Source organism: Ranitomeya variabilis, chromosome 2, assembly GCF_051348905.1.
Source record: "Ranitomeya variabilis isolate aRanVar5 chromosome 2, aRanVar5.hap1, whole genome shotgun sequence".
In the NCBI taxonomy this organism is placed as follows: Eukaryota; Metazoa; Chordata; class Amphibia; order Anura; family Dendrobatidae; genus Ranitomeya; species Ranitomeya variabilis.
Genome location: NC_135233.1, coordinates 803,423,307 through 803,443,122, shown reverse-complemented (window position 1 = coordinate 803,443,122; position 19,816 = coordinate 803,423,307). Strand labels below are relative to the sequence as shown.

At 43.2% G+C, this 19,816-nt stretch overlaps 1 protein-coding gene across 2 annotated transcripts in view; it reads left to right on the top strand.

Moving 5' to 3' along the window:
- The first annotated feature begins 310 nt into the window (after positions 1–310).
- Positions 311–19,816, top strand: part of OGFRL1 (opioid growth factor receptor like 1) — an 88,090-nt gene continuing 68,584 nt past the window's right edge. Inside the window, exons 1-3 of one of the 2 annotated variants that reach the window (XM_077289942.1) lie at positions 311–669; positions 11,982–12,071; positions 16,574–16,652. In XM_077289942.1, the coding sequence (XP_077146057.1) occupies positions 472–669; positions 11,982–12,071; positions 16,574–16,652 (367 nt within the window). In that variant the 5' untranslated portion in view covers positions 311–471. Of the gene's footprint in view, positions 670–11,981; positions 12,072–16,570; positions 16,653–19,816 lie in introns of both variants that reach the window. The other variant, XM_077289941.1, reaches the window with a different exon arrangement.

Below are 19,816 nucleotides of genomic sequence, written 5' to 3'. Positions count from 1 at the left end.
CCGAACTTACAACTCACCTACCCCCCCCAAAAAAATGAGAAAACCAAGTGCTCCGCCAACAAAAAAAATTTCTGACCATTGAAAGAAGCGGAGGAAAAAACTAAAATGTAAAACTGAAAACAATGTACCCAGCAGGAAGGGGTTAACTCATGCCATGACCACATGCCCCCTCTGTGCCCGTTGCTGAGCCCCCGTGCCCGCCGTCCTCTCACTCCCCCTCCACCGAGACCGCTCACAACTGGGCTCCGTGTTACCCCCCGGGAAGAAGCAGCACCACGTGACTGTAAGAAGTGCTGGGTCACATGATGTGATGACGTCCGTGTGCCTTATGGGGAAGGGGAACTAGCCGCTACCCCGGCAATAAAGGAGGGGGTCACCTGTCTCCTCCGCTGTCCGAGCTCCGCAGCAGAGAGCGGCGCTCCGGGACATGCCAGCCTCCGCTGCTGGGCGCTGCTAGCACCCGCCGTGCCAATGGGCAATCTCCTGACTGGGGTCAGCTTTAGAGAGCCCACCACTGTAGAGGAGTGCGATTCCACCTGGGACACCGACTCCGGAGGAGAAGACGAGGGCGACGATGAAGAAGAAGCGGAGGAGAAGAAGCAGGGTGGCATGGAGGACGAGCCTGGCACTGATGTGATGGCAGGCGGCAGAGAGGACACCAGCAGCCAGGTACATGTGTGCCACTTCTGCCATTGTCAGCACGGGCAGCTCGCCGGGTCCTGGCTATGGCAAACACTGCCAACTTTATGGGACTACCATACCAAAACCGGGAACATGGCACAGATGTGCAGAGTGGGCATGGCTGCTGTTCCACAACTCTCTAGCTGCTATTAATCAGCAGCATGGGCTCTCACTGGGTGCTATGTGGGCATGCTGATGTAGGTACAGCGGGGTTGGCATGGCTGGGAATCCTTACTGTACTATGATGCCTGCTGTCCCCCCCCCCCCAACAATCACTGTGCAGCAGTATGGGCTCTCACTGGGTGATATGTGGGCATGCTGCTTATAGGTACAGCGGGGTTGGCATGGCTGGGAATCCTTACTGTACTATGATGCCTACTGTACCCCCCCACCCAACAATCACTGTGCAACAGCATGGGCTCTCACTGGGAGCTATGTGGGCATGCTGATGTAGGTACAGCGGGGTTGGCATGGCTGGGAATCCTTACTGTACTATGATGCCTGCTGTCCCCCCCCCCCCCCCCAACAATCACTGTGCAGCAGTATGGGCTCTCACTGGGTGATATGTGGGCATGCTGCTTATAGGTACAGCGGGGTTGGCATGGCTGGGAATCCTTACTGTACTATGATGCCTACTGTACCCCCCCCACCCAACAATCACTGTGCAACAGCATGGGCTCTCACTGGGAGCTATGTGGGCATGCTGATGTAGGTACAGCGGGGTTGGCATGGCTTGGAATCCTTACTGTACTATGATGCCTACTGTACCCCACCAATCACTGTGCAGCAGTATGGGCTCTCACTGGGTGCTATGTGGGCATGCTGCTTACAGGTACAGCGGGGTCGGCATGGCTGGGATTCCTTACTGTACTATGATGCCTACTGTACCCCCCCCCCCCCCCCCAACAATCACTGTGCAGCAGTATGGGCTCTCACTGGGAGCTATGTGGGCATGCTGATGTAGGTACAGCGGGGTTGGCATGGCTGGGAATCCTTACTGTACTATGATGCCTGCTGTGCCCTAACAATCACTGTGCAGCAGTATGGGCTCTCACTGGGAGCTATGTGGGCATGCTGATGTAGGTACAGTGGGGTTGGCATGGCTGGGAATCCTTACTGTACTATGATGCCTGCTGTGCCCTAACAATCACTGTGCAGCAGTATGGGCTCTCACTGGGAGCTATGTGGGCATGCTGATGTAGGTACAGCGGGGTTGGCATGGCTGGGAATCCTTACTATACTATGATGCCTGCTGTACCCCCCAACAATCACTGTGCAGCAGTATGGGCTCTCACTGGGTGTGTGTGGGCATGCTGATGTAGGTACAGCGGGGTTGGCATGGCTGGGAATCCTTACTGTACTATGATGCCTGCTGTGCCCTAACAATCACTGTGCAGCAGCATGGGCTCTCACTGGGAGCTATGTGGGCATGCTGATGTAGGTACAGCGGGGTTGGCATGGCTGGGAATCCTTACTGTATTATGATGCCAACTGTACCCCCCCACCAATCACTGTGCAGCAGTATGGCCTCTCACTGGGAGCTATGTGGGCATGCTGCTATAGGTACAGCGGGGTTGGCATGGCTGGGAATCCTTACTGTACTATGATGCCAACTGTACCCCCCCACCAATCACTGTGCAGCAGTATGGGCTCTCACTGGGAGCTATGTGGGCATGCTGATGTAGGTACAGCGGGGTTGGCATGGCTGGGAATCCTTACTGTACTATGATGCCAACTGTACCCCCCCACCAATCACTGTGCAGCAGTATGGGCTCTCACTGGGAGCTATGTGGGCATGCTGATGTAGGTACAGCGGGGTTGGCATGGCTGGGAATCCTTACTGTACTATGATGCCAACTGTACCCCCCCACCAATCACTGTGCAGCAGTATGGGCTCTCACTGGGAGCTATGTGGGCATGCTGATGTAGGTACAGCGGGGTTGGCATGGCTGGGAATCCTTACTGTACTATGATGCCAACTGTACCCCCCCACCAATCACTGTGCAGCAGTATGGGCTCTCACTGGGAGCTATGTGGGCATGCTGATGTAGGTACAGCGGGGTTGGCATGGCTGGGAATCCTTACTATACTATGATGCCTGCTGTACCCCCCAACAATCACTGTGCAGCAGTATGGGCTCTCACTGGGTGTGTGTGGGCATGCTGATGTAGGTACAGCGGGGTTGGCATGGCTGGGAATCCTTACTATACTATGATGCCTACTGTACCCCCAACAATCACTGTGCAGCAGTATGGGCTCTCACTGGGTGTGTGTGGGCATGCTGCTATAGGTACAGCATGGCTGGGAATCCTTACTGTACTGTGATGCCCTAACAATCGCTGTGTAGACACATGGGTATTGTGGACATATCTGGGTAAGATACTGATGTAGCAATCAGGTCAGGACCACCTTATATTCGGAGTCTTGTATTTGCTTTGTATATAGAGAATGTGGTTTATTTGAGCTCGTCTTCACATTCTGGAGGATTGTATCTAATAGCTATAGATAAGTGGTCCTCACTTCTTCCCCCTTCCTGCAAGTGTCTATCTGTGGTCTTCTTACCTTAGCTACAATGAGGGAGATTTCTCCATCCAATCTCCGAAAATAGCACAAAAGTGGATCAAATACAATAAAAGTGTCTGCATATGAGCTCTCCATGCCCTCTGCTCTCATGTGTGCCCAAACTCTAGGGCATATTGCTTTCTGCTGCCAGGAATCATTACTAATGACAGGTGCCTGATACCACTTCCTGGCCAGTATCTGCTGATGCATCATCATACCATACGTTCACCACCGAAACATAAGTGAGCCATAACGGAGACCCCTTTTATAAACTATGCAGTGATTATACATTGTAGCCATAGAATGATAAATCACAATGCACAGAATACCTGAGATTCATAGGGAACAGCAGGAACAATTTATTGGTAACTATATTAGAAAGTTTTTATGTTTTATTGGCTATAACTCCCCAATCTTAATCATTTACTTTAGTAGTCCACCTCTGGCTATGGGATGACTTAATTATAGTGATGAGCGAATATACTCGTTACTCGAGATTTCCCGAGCACACTCGGGGGTCCTCCGAGTATTTTTTAGTGCTCGGAGATTTAGTTTTCATCACCGCAGCTGAATGATTTACATCTGTTAGCCAGCTTGATTACATGTGGGGATTCCCTAGCAACCAGGCAACCCCCACATGTACTTATGCTGGCTAATAGCTGTAAATCATTCAGCTGCGGCAAGAAAAACTAAAACTCCGAGCTCTAAAAAATACTCGGAGGACCCCCGAGCATGCTCGAGAAATCTCGAGTAACGAGTATATTCACTCATCACTACTTAATTACCTTGTAAACTGGTCACACTGCATAGTAGCACGTGGTGAATTATGAAGCGAACACCATTTCTAATTGTGGGTTGTCCCAGCTCCAGTCCTGTGCTTTAGTTACTTAGACAGCATGAAAATTAGCAACTTTGCAGTTTACTCGCTTTTTTATATCTGCTGTCATTCTGCTATGAGAGTTTTTATGTTGCATAGTGTAAATATGGTTTCCCAGACCCTGGCAACATGGTGGCTAAGTAATTATATTCCGGAACAGGAGTTAACTCTTAACATACTAGTCAGCTCTTTCCAGCCCATTGATTTCTATACAGCAGTTAGCTACTCACCGTCCCTCTCCGCTCCTGGCAGTTTTTATCAATCCTGTATAATCACAATCCCACAGCACCCAACATTGATAGTTTGTACTGCAGTTCTCTGAATCATAGCTCCCACTTTCCTGAGTTGTGTGCTTGTTCAAAGTCTCTGTTATCTCGATATGTAAATATAAAGATAATAGTGTAGACTCCGAATAAGCGCTCACAGATTGTTAATATGTGTTAGATGATTGAAGCTGCTCAGCAGAACTGTCACTCAAAGAGGAGCACTCCCCACACAGCAAGTAGAAAGTAAGGAATACCCCTTTTAGGAGCTCCCAATATGTGTTCTAGTGATTGGACACTAGTGATTGGACACAACTAATTGTTAAGTTATGGCACATCATAGCTAAGCGAAGTTCAGAAATAAGTGCGATACGATTGATTATTTTGGTATAAACTACCCTTTTTTAATACATTGTAACGTTAAAATCAAATCTAGGCAGCTGGTAACAACACAGCTATGATTCTATCTCCTTACTTAAAAAGTACCTATCACCAATATGGGTCTGCCTTTTTTATTTAATTGTTAATTTTCTAAATATTATCCAGTATTAAAATCGTTTTTTAATGTCCCCCAACGCTGTAAGACCCTCACGTGTAGATCAGGACCCCCACAAGCCACCGCATCCACTTTTAGAGAAAAATTGTGATTTGTGCTCTTTGCATTAGCCTGTTCGGTAACTGCTTAGTAGCGTACGTGGCAGCGCTTATTTAGTACAAAGAGTGAGATCTCACGTATACATTGCTGGAGCAGCCGTGAAGGGTCTTGGGATCACACTTTGCTTGTAGGGATCCCACAACTGTGTCACAGCTGTTACTCGCACGTGTGCCCGCTGCTGTACTACTCACTGGAGCACAGGAATCCTACAGGAATTTAACCCTGATGTGTCTTGCAGGGTTAGGATTCCCCCAGCCAAACACCAGCCAGCAGGAGTTGTATCAGGCATCGCCGCCCTCCACAACTTGCCTGAGGTTAGGTTCCAATTGCTGTTAGCAGTGAATTCCGGTCAGTGTGTTTTATTGTTTATCCCTCCTGTTACTGACCCGGCTTGTCTTCTTATCCTGTCTGTTCTCTCCGCTCCTGAACATGTGCTGCCTGACCTGACCCCAAACCGTCTTACTACACTTCTGTTTCGCCTCTTCTGGACCTTTTACACTGGCTCTGACCCATGGGTTTGCTGTTTCAGTTCTGTATACTGCCCTGGAATTGCACCTGGTGGCTATTCTGCATCCCAAACCTATCCATCATAGGCTCCAGTGTAGACCAGGCATAAGTGGCTTGCGAAAGTACTTACCACGGTGGCATTTTTCGTGTTTTGCTACCTCCCAACCTGTACTGTAGACAAATCAGTACTTTGTAGAACCTCCTTTTGCAGCAACTACAGCTGCAAGTCGATTTGGCAAAGTCTCTATGAGCTTTCCACATCTTGCCACTGGGATTTTTGCCCATTTCTCAAGGCAAAACTGCCCTAGCTACTTCAAGTTAGATGGTTTCCTCTGGTGAACAGCAATCTCCAAGTCTGACAGATTCTCAATTGTATTAATTTCTGTGCTTTGACTAGGTCAACACATTTACACATATCCCCTTAAACCAGTTCATAGTTGCTTTGGGTCATTGTCTTTTTTGAAGGTGAACCTATATCCCAGTCTCAAATCACTGACAGACTGAAATAGGTTTTGCTCAAGAATATCCCTGTATTTCACATCATCCATCTTCCCCCTGACTCTGACCATTGTCCATGTTGCTGCTGCCGAAAAACCATCCCCACAGTGAGACATGATAGTGGCAGCATCATGTTGTGGGGATGTGTTTATTGAAGTAACGTGCTGTGTTGGTTTGGCACCTGACACAGTGTTTGCCCTGATGGTGAAAAAGTTCAATTTTGATCTCATCTGACCACAGCACCTTCCTCTATACATTTCGGTGGTCTCTCATGTCTATTGGCAAACTCAAAACGAGCCTTACACTTTTTGTGTGTAAGTAAAGACTTTTCCATAAAGGCCACCTCCATGGAGTGTATGGCTTATTATGGTCTTATGGACAAATACTCCAGTCTCTGCTTTGGAACTCTGCAGCTCCTTCAGGGTTACCTTTTGGTCTCTGTGCTGCCTCTCTCATTAATGCCCTCCTTACCCGGGCTGAGAGTTTGGGTGGCTGGCCCTCTCTTGGCAGGTTTGTTGTGGTATCATGTTCTTTCTCTTTGATGATGATGGATTTGATGGTGCTCCAGGAGATCATCAGAGATTGGGATATTGTTTTATTACACAACCCTGACTTGTACTTCTCACAAACTTTGTCCCTGACTTATTTGGAGATCTCCCAGGTCTTCATGGTGGTGGTTGGTTAGTGGTGCCTCTTGCTCAATGGTGTTGCAGCCTCTGTGGCCTCTCGGAAAATGTAGTATGTACTGAGACCATGTGACACCTAAATTTGACACAGGTGGACTTCCTTTCACTAAGCATGTGACTTGTAAAGGTAATTGCTTGCAGCAGAAATTTTTGTGGTCTTCATCGCAGAAGGGATGAATACATATGCACATGCCAATTTCTAGTTATTTGATCACATGAATTTAATTTGTGTCTATATTTATCTCACTTCAGATCACCAACTTAGACAATTATTTAGTGCTGTTGTATCACACCCAAATCGGACTACAAAAGTAGGTTGTCACGTAACAAAGTAAGTAAAAAGCCAAGTGAGTGAATACTTTTGCAAGCCACTGTAAGTTATGGCCCTCCAGGATAATTCCGGCATTGGCACAATGGATCCACACCTATCAGCATTACACTCAGAAGTTTGGGTCTGACTTCTGCTAGGGATTAAGGATGCTTATAAGAGGGTTTTATTGTAAATGATATGTAGAAAAATCACCAATCTGGGGCTGCCCACTCCTTTTATTAAATAATAATGGCAGCCCCAGATTGATAGTCTTTTGCGCTCACTTTTAGCCCCTTAGTGACGGAGCCAAATTTTTGAAATCTCACTAGTGTCCCTTTATGTGGTAATAACTCTGCAATGCTTCAATAAATCCCAGTGATTTTTGAGATTTTTTCATGACACATTATACTTTGTGATATAGGTAAATTTAGGTCAATATGTTTTGTGCTTATTTATAAAAAAAAAAAATATCAAAAATTTGAGAAATAGTTAAAAAATTAGCAATTTTCTAAATTTGAATGATTATCCCTTTAATCCTGAAGATCATACCACAGCAAACCATTAATAAATAACATTTCCCTCATGTCGGCTTTACAGCAGAACAATTTGTAAAATGTTATTTTATTTTGTTAGCATTTTAGGAGGTTTAAAAATATAGCAGCAATTTTTCATTTTTTCAAGGAAATTTACAAAATGTATTTTTTTAGGGACTTATCCATGTTTGAAGTGACTTTAGTGTTCCCATATATTGGGAAACCTTCAAACGTGATACCATTTTAAAAACAGCACCCCCTGACATATCGAAAACTGCTGTCAGGTAGTTTATTAACCCTTCAGGTCCTTTTCAGGAATTAATGCAAAGTGGCATGACCGAAATGAAAATGTGTATTTTTACCACCTAAATGCCGCTAACTTCTGAACCGATTACTACAGCCGTCAGACTCTAAGTCCGCTAGTTGGTTGTGAATTGCCATGGCAAACATCAGAAACACAAAATCATGATCTCAGTGTGCTAACTGGGATAAAGAGGAAGCCCCCACACTCTGTTAACCATTTATATGCTGTAGTCACTGATCGTGGCTGAGACAGCAAGTTGTCAGCTATAGTGTACATCCGACAGCTGCTGGATTGTCATCTGTATGGGGAGGCTATTCTCTTATATCTCAGGTCAGTTAAAAGGCGTATTGGCTGTCATTAAGGGGTTAAAAATCTTTAAAGATTACCGTACTTAAAGGGACTCTGTCACTCCCTCCAGCCGTTATAAACTAAAAGAGCCACCAGTAATGCTGCATTCTGACAAGGTGGCTGTTTTAGTTATTGGTGCAGTGAAAGCAGAAATAAAGTGTTTTATAATTTCGCAAAAATACCTGTCTTTAGCCCTGGAGGCAGGTCATAACCCCCCTGCTGCACACGCCACACTGCCGTCACTCAAGGCCCCCTCCGCGCTGTTTTCAAATCAAATCCGGCGCCTGTGCTGTTTTGTTCTGCCTGGGGCAGGCGCAGTGAACGCTGCCCGTCTGACCTCAGATGCAGTCTCGCAGACTGCGCCTGTGCGGCCGCCCAGCTTGTGAATCCCAGCCCTGCACTGTGCATAATGCATAACACACTGCGGGTCTGGGATTCACAAGCTGGGCGGCCGCACAGGCGCAGTCTGCGAGACTGCATCTGAGGTCAGACGGGCAGCGTTCACTGCGCCTGCCCCAGGCAGACCAAAACAGCGCAGGCGCCGGATTTGATTTGAAAACAGCGCGGAGGGGGCCTTGAGTGACGGCAGTGTGGCGTGTGCAGCAGGGGGGTTATGACCTGCCTCCAGGGCTAAAGACAGGTATTTTTGCGAAATTATAAAACGCTTTATTTCTGCTTTGACTGCACCAATAACTAAAAGAGCCACCCTGTCAGAATGCAGCATTACTGCTGCACAAGGTGGCTCTTTTAGTTTATAACGGCTGGAGGGGGTGACAGGTTCCCTTTAACACCTGGATTAAAGCAGATCTGTCACCAGTTTCACAGTACCAACTGCATATATTATAAATTGATCTTTTAGACCTGATAGGGCTGCTGTATTAACTTTGAAAATTAAGTGTTTATTTATTTTTTTTAACAACTTTAGATTTGCAAAATAGACTAATTACTAGAAACTGCTAATGCAGACAGAATAAAAAGACTTCATCAACATAGTCTTGCGTCCTGAGAATTCATGTAACAATCTGCTTGATCCTATAGATTAGGTAAGGGAATATGTGAATCACTTACCCTATTAAACACAAAATTACTTGTACAGTGCAAAGGAATCCAAATCCTTTAGTCCTGGGTTTTAAGCATAAAATATGACATAATGCTTCCAAATTAATGTTTCATATAGTTTTCATTCTTTTTTATGCCAACAATAAGGCTATGTTCACGTAGGAAATGTGGTGCAGAATTTTCTGCACAAAATCCGCATCTCCTGGCAGAATCTGCAGCTGCGGATTTGCGGCGGTTTTTGTGCGGATTTGGCGCAGAATTGATGTGGATTTTCTGCAGTTTTTGCCACTGCGGATTTTTATCATGGAGAGGTGCAGAAACGCTGCAGATCCGCACAAAAGAAGTGACATGCACTTCTTTGAAACCCGCAGCAATTCCGCACTGATTTTTCTGCACCATCTGCACAACTGTTTTTTTTTTTTTTACCCATTGATTTACATTGTACTGTAAATCACAGTGCGGATCTGCAGCGTTTCTGCGCTGAAAAATCCGCAGCAAATCCGCATCGTGTGCACATAGCCTAAATGTTTAGACATGGGCATCATGGCATCATTTGGACACCAATACACAGTAAAGTTGCAGCATTACAGCAACCTTGTCATCAGAAAATGAGCTATTGTTTAACGTGATTATTTAAATGTAATTTTTATTTTTTTTATAGTATCACAATGTTTATTAAAGATAAAATTAAAAACTTTGAATTTCCATGGTGGCGACTGGGGCTTTTTAGACTTGAACTTCCTGTTTTGGGAAATCTACTTGTACATTACCAGCAATGAAAAGGCTCTGGCCCTATCTTTCTTTTGTTATAGAACCATCTAATGAGCGTGTGGAAAGATAACAAGGTTGGTGTAGCTGGTGTGACATCGCCTATTGGGATTGGTGTAACCTGTGTTATTAGCTGTGTACAGAATTGTTTCAGAGCTGTTATGTCTCACTGTAATCCTGACTCTGATGATAAAACTCAGCTGAAACTCTTCCTGAAATAACATGAAGTATGAAGTCTAAAATCGCAAGATTTCTGATTTGTTTTTTTACTACTTCAAGACTCCCTGTAGAATTTAACCATCTGGCAGTCCACTCTTATCTTTGCACTGACGTTGTAAAAACGCCAATGCAGTCTAAGCAGCTTTCTCAAGATCATGAAGCTGTGGGAGGTGGAATTTCGCTGTCAAATACAGCCAGATTTCCCATAGAGAAGATAAGCATGAGTATACATAGTGCTGAACTAGCTTCTGTGTATATAAATTAGGTAGCACTTACCCTGCTTTCTCCTCCGAACCCAGTGAACATGTGATTACTAGTAGACATGAGCGAATATGTTCGTCTCCCTCCTTATTCAGCAACCTATAGCGCTTACCGAAGAAGCTGCAGCGGGAACCCAGATGCCTGGAGCGCTCTGATAATCAAGTGTTCAGCGCCGCAGCTTCATGGGTTGTGGCTGTGTGACGGTCACAACATGCAGGCTCTCCATGCATGTGTTGTCATAGTCACACATCCGCAACACATGCAGCTGCGGCGCCGGACAGCTGATCAGCAGGAGCGCTCCAGTTATCCGGGTTCCTGCTGCAGCTTCGTCGGTAAGCGCTATAGCTTGCTGAATAAAAAGGGAGATGAACATATGCCCTCATCACTAATTACTAGGTGTGGTAGTGAGAGAACAGGAGCTGCTGGGTCCTAGGAAACAGCTCTGCTATGCAGCCAGGAGGCTGATATTTTTCTGTAGCTAATATGTCCCCACCCCTAGTACAAGGGAAATCAGCAAATTAAGAATACATTGAAATGTTTAAGTGACCCCCCCCCCCCCCAAAGATATTTTAAGATACTCTTAGCAGTGTATAATATAAGTGAGGGTCAAAAAAAAAAAAACCTAACATATAAAGTGAAAATTATACACATTCCCTATTTTTCTTTATATTTTCCCCTCATGTCAGCACAAAAATAAAATTAAGCCCGGTGTGTTGCAAAAAAGAGGTAAAATGAATTTGCATATCCAAATGAGAAAACATTTTTAAGGTGCATGTTCAAAAAAAAAAAGTCGACCATTTTCGTGGGGTAGTGGCCTGGTCATGAACTGGTTAATAAAGAAAAGGGGGGGGGAAAAAAACAACACAAAAACACAATTTTTTTTATTTTTTTTATACAGAAATACATATCCCAGTAAACTGATTTAAATCAGGTGGAAGGGGTTGCCCGGCCTTTGTGTTTAAATCTGCAGTTGTGTAAGTTTGTGGTTTGTATACTTCGAGCCACATTCCAACTAGACAAGTTGAGCGAAGCTGTGCTTGTCTAGTCTGCATGTGACCACATGTATGCAAATCGCACAGTTGTGCTCACCGCTCTTGGAAAAGAGAATCCTTGCTGTGCACAAAGTCCGCAGTCACATAAGGGACTGGGTCATCAATATCCTAAACCTAGACAAGCCTTTTAATATTTCCCTATGGGAGACTAGAGATTCTTGGTTGTCCCCAAATTGTTTAGTTCCTGTCCTTCACCTTTATACTGCTGTCACCAGACAAAACTGAGGACATTTTTTTTTTTTTTTTGCACATAATATATTATCAACCTTACAGAACATGAAGATTTGATTTCTTGTTTTTGCTACACCTCTGTGTATGATGGCTGTTACCACATATAAAGTGATAATAATTTCATGTAAATTTCACAAGAAAACATACGATGTGCCTGTGTTTTACAGTATGACTGCAGCACAGCCGAACTGAACATCAAGCCAAAGAGAAGCTTTTATGCAGCAAGAGATTTGTACAAGTATCGCCACCAATATCCAGTAAGACATTTCTTGACATACTTGCATACGTCTAAAAGTAATGTACCTTTTTATGTGTCAAACATACCTGGATGGAGCAGTTTCCTCCTTACATGACCTATAATCTGCAGTTATCGTAGCTGTAATAAAACTGAATGTAGCAAGACAAATGGAATCCGTAGATTTACTTTTAAAGGGAACCTGTCACCCCCAAAATCGAAGGTGAGCTAAGCCCACCAGCATCAGGGGCTTTTCTACAGCATTCTGTAATGCTGTACATAAGCTCCGATGTATCCTGAAAGATGAGAAAAAGAGGTTAGATTATACTCACCCAGGGGCGGTCCCGGTCCGGTCCGGGGCCTCCCATCTTCTTACGATGATGTCCTCTTCCTGTATTCACGATGCGGCGCAGGCGTACTTTGTCCTGTTGAGAGCAGAGCAAAGAGCTGCAGTGCGCAGGCGCCAGGCCTCTCTGACCTTTCCCAGCGCCTGTGCACTGCAGTACTTTGCTCTGCCCTCAACAGGGCAAAGTACGCCTGCGCCGGAGCCGCAGCGTGAATACAAAATGAGGACGTCATCGTAAGAAGATGGGAGGCCCCGGACCGGACCGCGACGCCCATAGGACCGGACCGCCCCTGGGTGAGTATAATCTAATTTCTTTTTCTCATCTTTCAGGATACATCGGGGGCTTATCTACAGCATTACAGAATGCTGGATATCTTTTCCAATTACTGTGTGACAAGTGCATGTAGATGACTCCAAGACATGGCTACCTAAGTTATTACTGTTTTGCTTTCTGCGTTCTTAGACCTAGCGTAAAAGAGGTTGACGTCTAAATATGTCGTAATTTTTTTTTTTTTTGTTATTGAGTCACTGTCACTCTGCATTAATAGTTTGAATCCATAGCGCTCCAAGGTTGTCAGAAGCTTTTGTTAGCTAGGAATAACCTTGTTTTCCTGTTTTCATAATCTACGGAGTTCTGCACACTGATTTTTGTAGTTTAATTCCATTCATGTGATGTGTCCCTTGCTGGGCTGCTTGTTGTCATTTTTATCAAACCACTTAGCTCATATTTCTTCAGTCTATGAAAAGGGGAGGAGGGAGGGAGCATGTTTGTGCTGAATCATATTGTAGAACGTGTGTGTGTGTGTGTGTGTGTGTGTGTGTGTATATATATGCCTGGGCATAGTAAATATCTGTGGTTAGTTATAGCACCTCACTTCTCTTATTTTCCCATCACGCCTCTCATTTTCCCCATCACATCTTTCATTTTCCCCCTCACATCTCTCATTTTCTCCCTCACACCTCTCATTTTCCCCCTCACTCCTCTTATTTTCCCCCTCACTCCTCTCATTCCCCCCTAACACTTGTCATTTCGACCTCACATCTGTCATTTTCCGATCACTCCACTATTTTCCCTCACTCCTCTCATTTTGCACTCACACCTTTTCATTTTCACCTCACACCTCATTTTCACCTCAGAATATACATGTTTGTCATCTCCCTTATATATAGTATACACCTGTATGTCATCTCCTCCTGTATATACTATATACCTGTAGGTAATCTGCTCCTGTATATAGTATATACCTGTATGTAATCTCCTCCTGTATGTAGTATGTACCTGTATGTCATCTCCTCCTCTATATAGTATATACCTGTGTCATCTCTCCTGTATATAGTATATATCTGTGTCATCTCTCCTGTATATAGTGTATATATCTGTGTCATCTCCTCCTGTATATAGTATATACCTGTGTGTCATCTCCCCTGTAAATAGTATATACCTGTGTGTCATCTCCTCCTGTATATAGTATATATCTGTATGTCCTCTCCTCCTGTATTAGACCTCGTTCACACGTTATTTGGTCAGTATTTTTACCTCAGTATTTGTAAGCTAAATTGGCAGCCTGATAAATCCCCAGCCAACAGTAAGCCCACCCCCTGGCAGTATATATTAGCTCACACATACACATAATAGACTGGTCATGTGACTGACAGCTGCCGGATTCCGATATGGTACATTTGTTGCTCTTGTAGTTTGTCAGCTTATTAATCAGATTTTTATTTTTGAAGGATAATACCAGACTTGTGTGTGTTTTAGCGCGAGTTTCGTGTGTCAAGTTGTGTGTGTTGAGTTGCGTGTGGCGACATGCGTGTAGCAACTTTTTGTGTGTCGAGTTGCATGTGACAGGTTAGTGTAGCAAGTTGTGTGCAGCAAGTTTTGCGCATGGCGAGTTTTGCGCGTGGCGAGTTTTATGTGTGGTGCCTTTTGAGTATGTGCAAGTTTTGTGTGAGGCAACTTTTGCATGTGTTGCAACTTTTCTGCATGTGGCAATTTTTCCGCGTGTGGAAGTATTGCGTGTGGCGAGTTTTGCATGTGGAGAGTTTTGCGCGTGGCAAGTTTTGAGCGGCGACTTTTGTGTTTCGACTTTTATGTGGCGAGGTTGGTGTATGTGTGGTGAAATGTGCGCTGAGGGTGGTATATGTGTTGTGAACTCTATTTTTGGGCTCCCTCTAGTGGTCACAAGCGGTACTGTGTAGTGTTGTCTTTCTGCAGGTTGCAGCATCAGCTGGTTCGTTATCCTTGGTTGGTTTCCTATTTAGCTCACCTGGATACTCAGTTCCTTGCCTGCTATCAATGTATTCCGTGCTCTTCAGATTCCTTGTGGCTACCTTGCTCCCAGTCTCTCCAAGACAAGCTAAGTTTTTGTTTGATCATTTTTTGATTATCAGCGTTCATTATGTTTTTAGTCCAGCTCGCTAAAATGTCATTTCCTCGCTTGCTGGTTGCTGTAGGGGACTGAGTTTCTCCCCCCACACCGTTAGTTGGTGTGGGGGTTCTTGAAATCTCAGAGTGGATATTTTGTAAGGGTTTTTTACTGACCGCATAGATTCCCTTTTCTATTTTCTGCTATCTAGTATTAGTGGGCATCATTTGCTGAATCTGCTTTCACCCCTGTGTATGTGCCTTCCTCTTATCTCACCGTTATTATTTGTTGGGGGCTTCTATATCTTTGGGGATTATTTCTCTGGAGGCAAGAGAGGTCTTTCTTTCTCTCTAGGGGTAGTTAGTTCCTCAGGCTGGCTCGAGACGTCTAGGATTTTTAGACACGTTCACCGGCTACTTCTAGTGTGTTTGGATAGGTTCAGATTTGCGGTCAGTCCAGTTTGCCACCTCCCTAGAGCTTGTCCTATGTTTGTTACTTAGCTGGAGTAATTTGTGATCCTCAACCACTAAGGATCATAACATATATGTGTTTGAGCACGTGGTAGTGTGTGGCGCATTTTGTGTGTGTTCATATCCCCGTGGTGGTGTGGTGATTATCCCATGTCGGGGCCCCACCTTAGCAACTGTACAGTATATACTCTTTGGCGCCATCGCTCTCATTCTTTAAGTCCCCCTTGTTCACATCTGGCAGCTGTTGCCTCCAACACTTTTCCTTTCATTTTTTTTCCCCATTATGTAGATAGGGGCTAAATTGTTTGGTGAATTGGAAAGCGCGGGGTTAAAATTTCACCTCACAACATAGCTTTGACGCTCTCTGGGTCCAGACGTGTGACTGTGCAAAATTTTGTGCCTGTAGCTGCGACGGTTCAGATGCCAATCCCGGACCACACATTCAGATATATATATATATATATATATTTCAGATTCATATCCGCTGAAAGTCTAGACCTTAGATCAGGAATAGGACAGACATTTATTGGACATTTCATAACTTTCCCAAATTCTTATGATAAAAATATTCCCCGCAAACTGCATTGAACTTCTGTACCCAATTTATTATCTCTTTTCGGAGTCGGTCCATTTTATTCCGACTCCACCAAAATGAGTTCAAACTCCACGACTCCGACTCCACAGCCCTGATATAATCAAGTGCAAAGTGCAACAATCAATAATGTGTACAAAGCCTTGTCTTAAAACGTGTATCCATATTATCAGAAAGTCTATAATATTGTATTCCTCATAGATTGTAAGCTTGCGAGCAGGGCCCTCACTCATCTTGGTATCTGTATTGAACTGTGATTTTTGTTATGCTGTAATGTCTATTGTCTGTACAGATCCCCACTATAATTGTAAAGCGCTATGGAATATGTTGGCGCTATATAAATTTATTATTGATGTAGGTGTATGTTTCCACGTTCCGGAATCTCTGCTTTGGACACAGCAGATACCCCGCTCCGCCCAAAGCCCTGCCTCCTGTTGTACGCGCGGTGATTCCACATGTGTTCATTGAACACATGCGGAATCACTGCATCGTATTCATAGACCGGGCTATTTATCTTGCGGAGACGGAGCGTCTCCGCAAGATAAATGGACATGCTGCGGTTGGTAAAGAAGCGCCTCATGTCCGGATACGCAGGGCTGCCGGATGCGGCCCTACACGCATAGTGGAGATGGGATTTCATAAAATATACAGCGTCCAATCCACAGCAAATCCTGATGTAATCCGGCACGTGGAAATTATATAAAATGTCATAAGCTTATCATTAAATTGTTTTTGTTTTTTTCCCAGCAGAATTTTAAGGATCTTCGCTGTCAAAATGACTTGTGCAACCTCAGATTTTACATGAACAAAATCCCATTTAAGCCTGATGGTATGATTCATTTACAGTCATTTTATACATGATATTCACAGTTTCAGCTTTATGTACAGTTTGGTGCCACAAACCCATTTTGAAAATAAGAATAAAACAGAAATAAATATATACTGTTGCGTGAAAGTGTTTGCCGCCTTCCTGATTTTCTATTCTTTTGTATGTTTGTCACACTTAAATGTTTCAGATCATCAAAATATTTAGAATTGAGTCCTCAAAGATGCGGTACATTCTGGTATCCATTTTGATACAGGAAAGATATATATCTTGGTATCCACTATCCACTGGCTAACACGGTACCAAGATATATATCTTTCCTGTATCAGATCACCAAACAAATTTAAGTATTAGACAAATATAACACAAGTATACGCACAATTCAGTTTTTAAATGAAGGTCTTTTATTAAGAGAAAAAGAAATCAAACCTACAAGGCCCTGTGCAAAAACGTTATTGCCCCCTACACCTAATAACTGGGTGGCCACACTTAGCAGCAACGATTGCAATCAAGCGGTTGCGATAACTGGCAGTGAGTAGTGATGAGCGAGTATACTTGTTTTTCCGAGCATGCTCGGGTGATCTCTGAGTATTTGGATGCAGGGTGGATAAAAATCAATGTTTTTTTAAAAAAATCAAAAAAATCGGATTTTTTTGATTTAAATCGGATTTTTTTCAATAAACTGCTTTTTGAGGAAAATATTTTACCATCCAAAGGTTCTTCCATCATGAGATAAAGCTGAGTTGTTTAACTCAGTAGAATAAAGGCTGTATATGTGTAACATTCACAATGCCATGCTCTTCCAGAGGTTTCTGTAGGATGCTGACTATCCAACAAGTTTGGGCATGTCAACTGAATGGAAAAAGAAACTAAACCAAAAGTGAAACCAAGCTAGAAGTGTGGAATTAAAGGGGCAGTATGAACAAAATGTGGAGGCTATTAATAGTTTATACAATTAAGACATGCTGCTTTTAAACACCTACCTATTGCCATATAGTAAAACAAAAAAGATTTTTACTTACTTTGGGGTCCCCCCCTCACCCTGGCGTTAGATCGTTGCCCCTAGTTTCGTCCGTGTATCTATGGGCGCACATGCGCACTGCTCTCACTTCTCATTTTAATCATGATTTATATTAAAAAAAACCTTTTGATTTAAATCAGTGATTTAAATCATGATTAAAATCATGATTTAAATCGATCCGATTTAAATAGAAAAAAATCTTTTGATTTAAATCGTGATTTAAATCATGATTTAAATCGGCGTGATTTAAATCAATCCACCCTGTTTGGATGTGCTCTGAGATTTAGTTTCTGTTGCCGTAGCTGCTGGCTGCTAGCCAGCCTGAGTACATGTGGGGGTTGCCTGTTTGTTACGGAATCTCTACATGTATTCCGGCTGTGTCAGCTGCAAATCATGCAGCTACAGAGTCAGAAACTAAATCTCCGTGCACATCCAAATACTCGGAGAAAACCCGAGCAACGAGTATACTCTCTCATCACTAGCAATGAGTCTTTTACAAAGCTCTGGAGGAATTTTGGCCCACTCATCTTTGCAGAAATGTTGTAATTCAGACAAATTGGAGGGTTTATGAGCATGAACTGCCTTTTTAAGGTCATTCCACAGCATCTCAATTGGATTGATGTCAGGAATTTGACTAGACCGCTCCAAAAATCTATATTTTGCTTTTCTTAAGCCATTCAGAGGTGGACTTGCTGGTGTTTTGGATCAATGTCCTGCTGCATAAATCAAGTGCGCTTCAGCTTGAAGTAACTAACAGATGCCTGGATATTCTCATTCAGAATTTTTTGGTAGATAGCAAAATTCATGGTTCCATTTACCACAGCAAGTCTTTTGAGTCCTAAAGGGGCAAAACAGCCCCAAACCATCATATCACCACCATATTTTACTGTAGGTATAATCTTTTTCTAAAATGCTGTGTCACTTCTACACCAGATGTAATGGGACATACGGTACACCTTCCACAAAGTTTAACTTTTGTCTCATCAGTCTAGAGTATTCTCCCAAATCTTTTGGGGATCATCAAGTTGTTGTTTTCTGGCAAAATGGAGATGAGCCTTTATGATCTTATTGCTCAGCTGTGGTTTTCGTCTTGGAACTCTGGCATGCACCCCATTTTTGCCCAGTCTCTTTCTTATGGTGGAGTCATAAATATTGACCTTAACCGAGGCAATTGAGGTCTGCAGTTCTTTGGATGTTGTTGTGTGGTCTTTTGTGAACTCTTGGATGAGTTGTTGATGCGCTAATGGGGTAATTTTGGGCAGCCGGCCACTCCTGGGAAGGTTCACCACTGTTGCATGTTTTTCCATTTGTGAATAATGGCTCTCGCTGTGGTTTGCTGGAGTCCCAAAGCTTTAGAAATGGCTTATAACCTTTTGCAGACTGATGGATCTCAATTACTTTTTCTCATTTGTTCCAGAATTTCTTTTGGATGGCGGCATGTTGCCAAGCTTTTGAGGATCTGTTGGTCTACTTTTCTTTGTCATACAAATCCTATTTTAATGATTTATATAGGGTAGCAGGCAATCACTTTTTCACACAGGACACTGTAGGTTTGGATTTGTTTTTCCCTTAATAATAAAGACCTGCATTGAAAAACTGCATTTTGTGTTCACTTGTCATCTATTGTCTAATATTTAAATTTTGTTTGGTGAACTGAAACATTTAAGAGTGAGAAACTTGCAAAAGAATAGGAAATCAGGAAGGTGGCAAACACTTTTCACACAACTGTATGTGTCCCCTGTGATGTATATACCCCCAGCCACTCCAGTGGGGTGTGTGTGTATGTATGTATGTATGTATATGTATGTGTGTGTATATATATGTATGTATATATATATATATATATATATATATATATATATATATATATATATATATATATATATATATATATATATATATATACATACACTGTGTTCCAAATTATTATGCAAATAATATTTCCTCATATTTTCTCTAAATTACCTATCTGAATTGCAGTCATTGTTATTTTCCAGTCATCTACTATTCTAGTATAATTGCAATGTTTTGGAACAAACTGCCTATGAAAACAGTATCTTTAAAAAAAAAAAAAATAAACACTCAAAATGCATGTTCCAAATTATTATGCACAGCAGAGTTTTCAACTTTTTTTTTTTATTTTGAA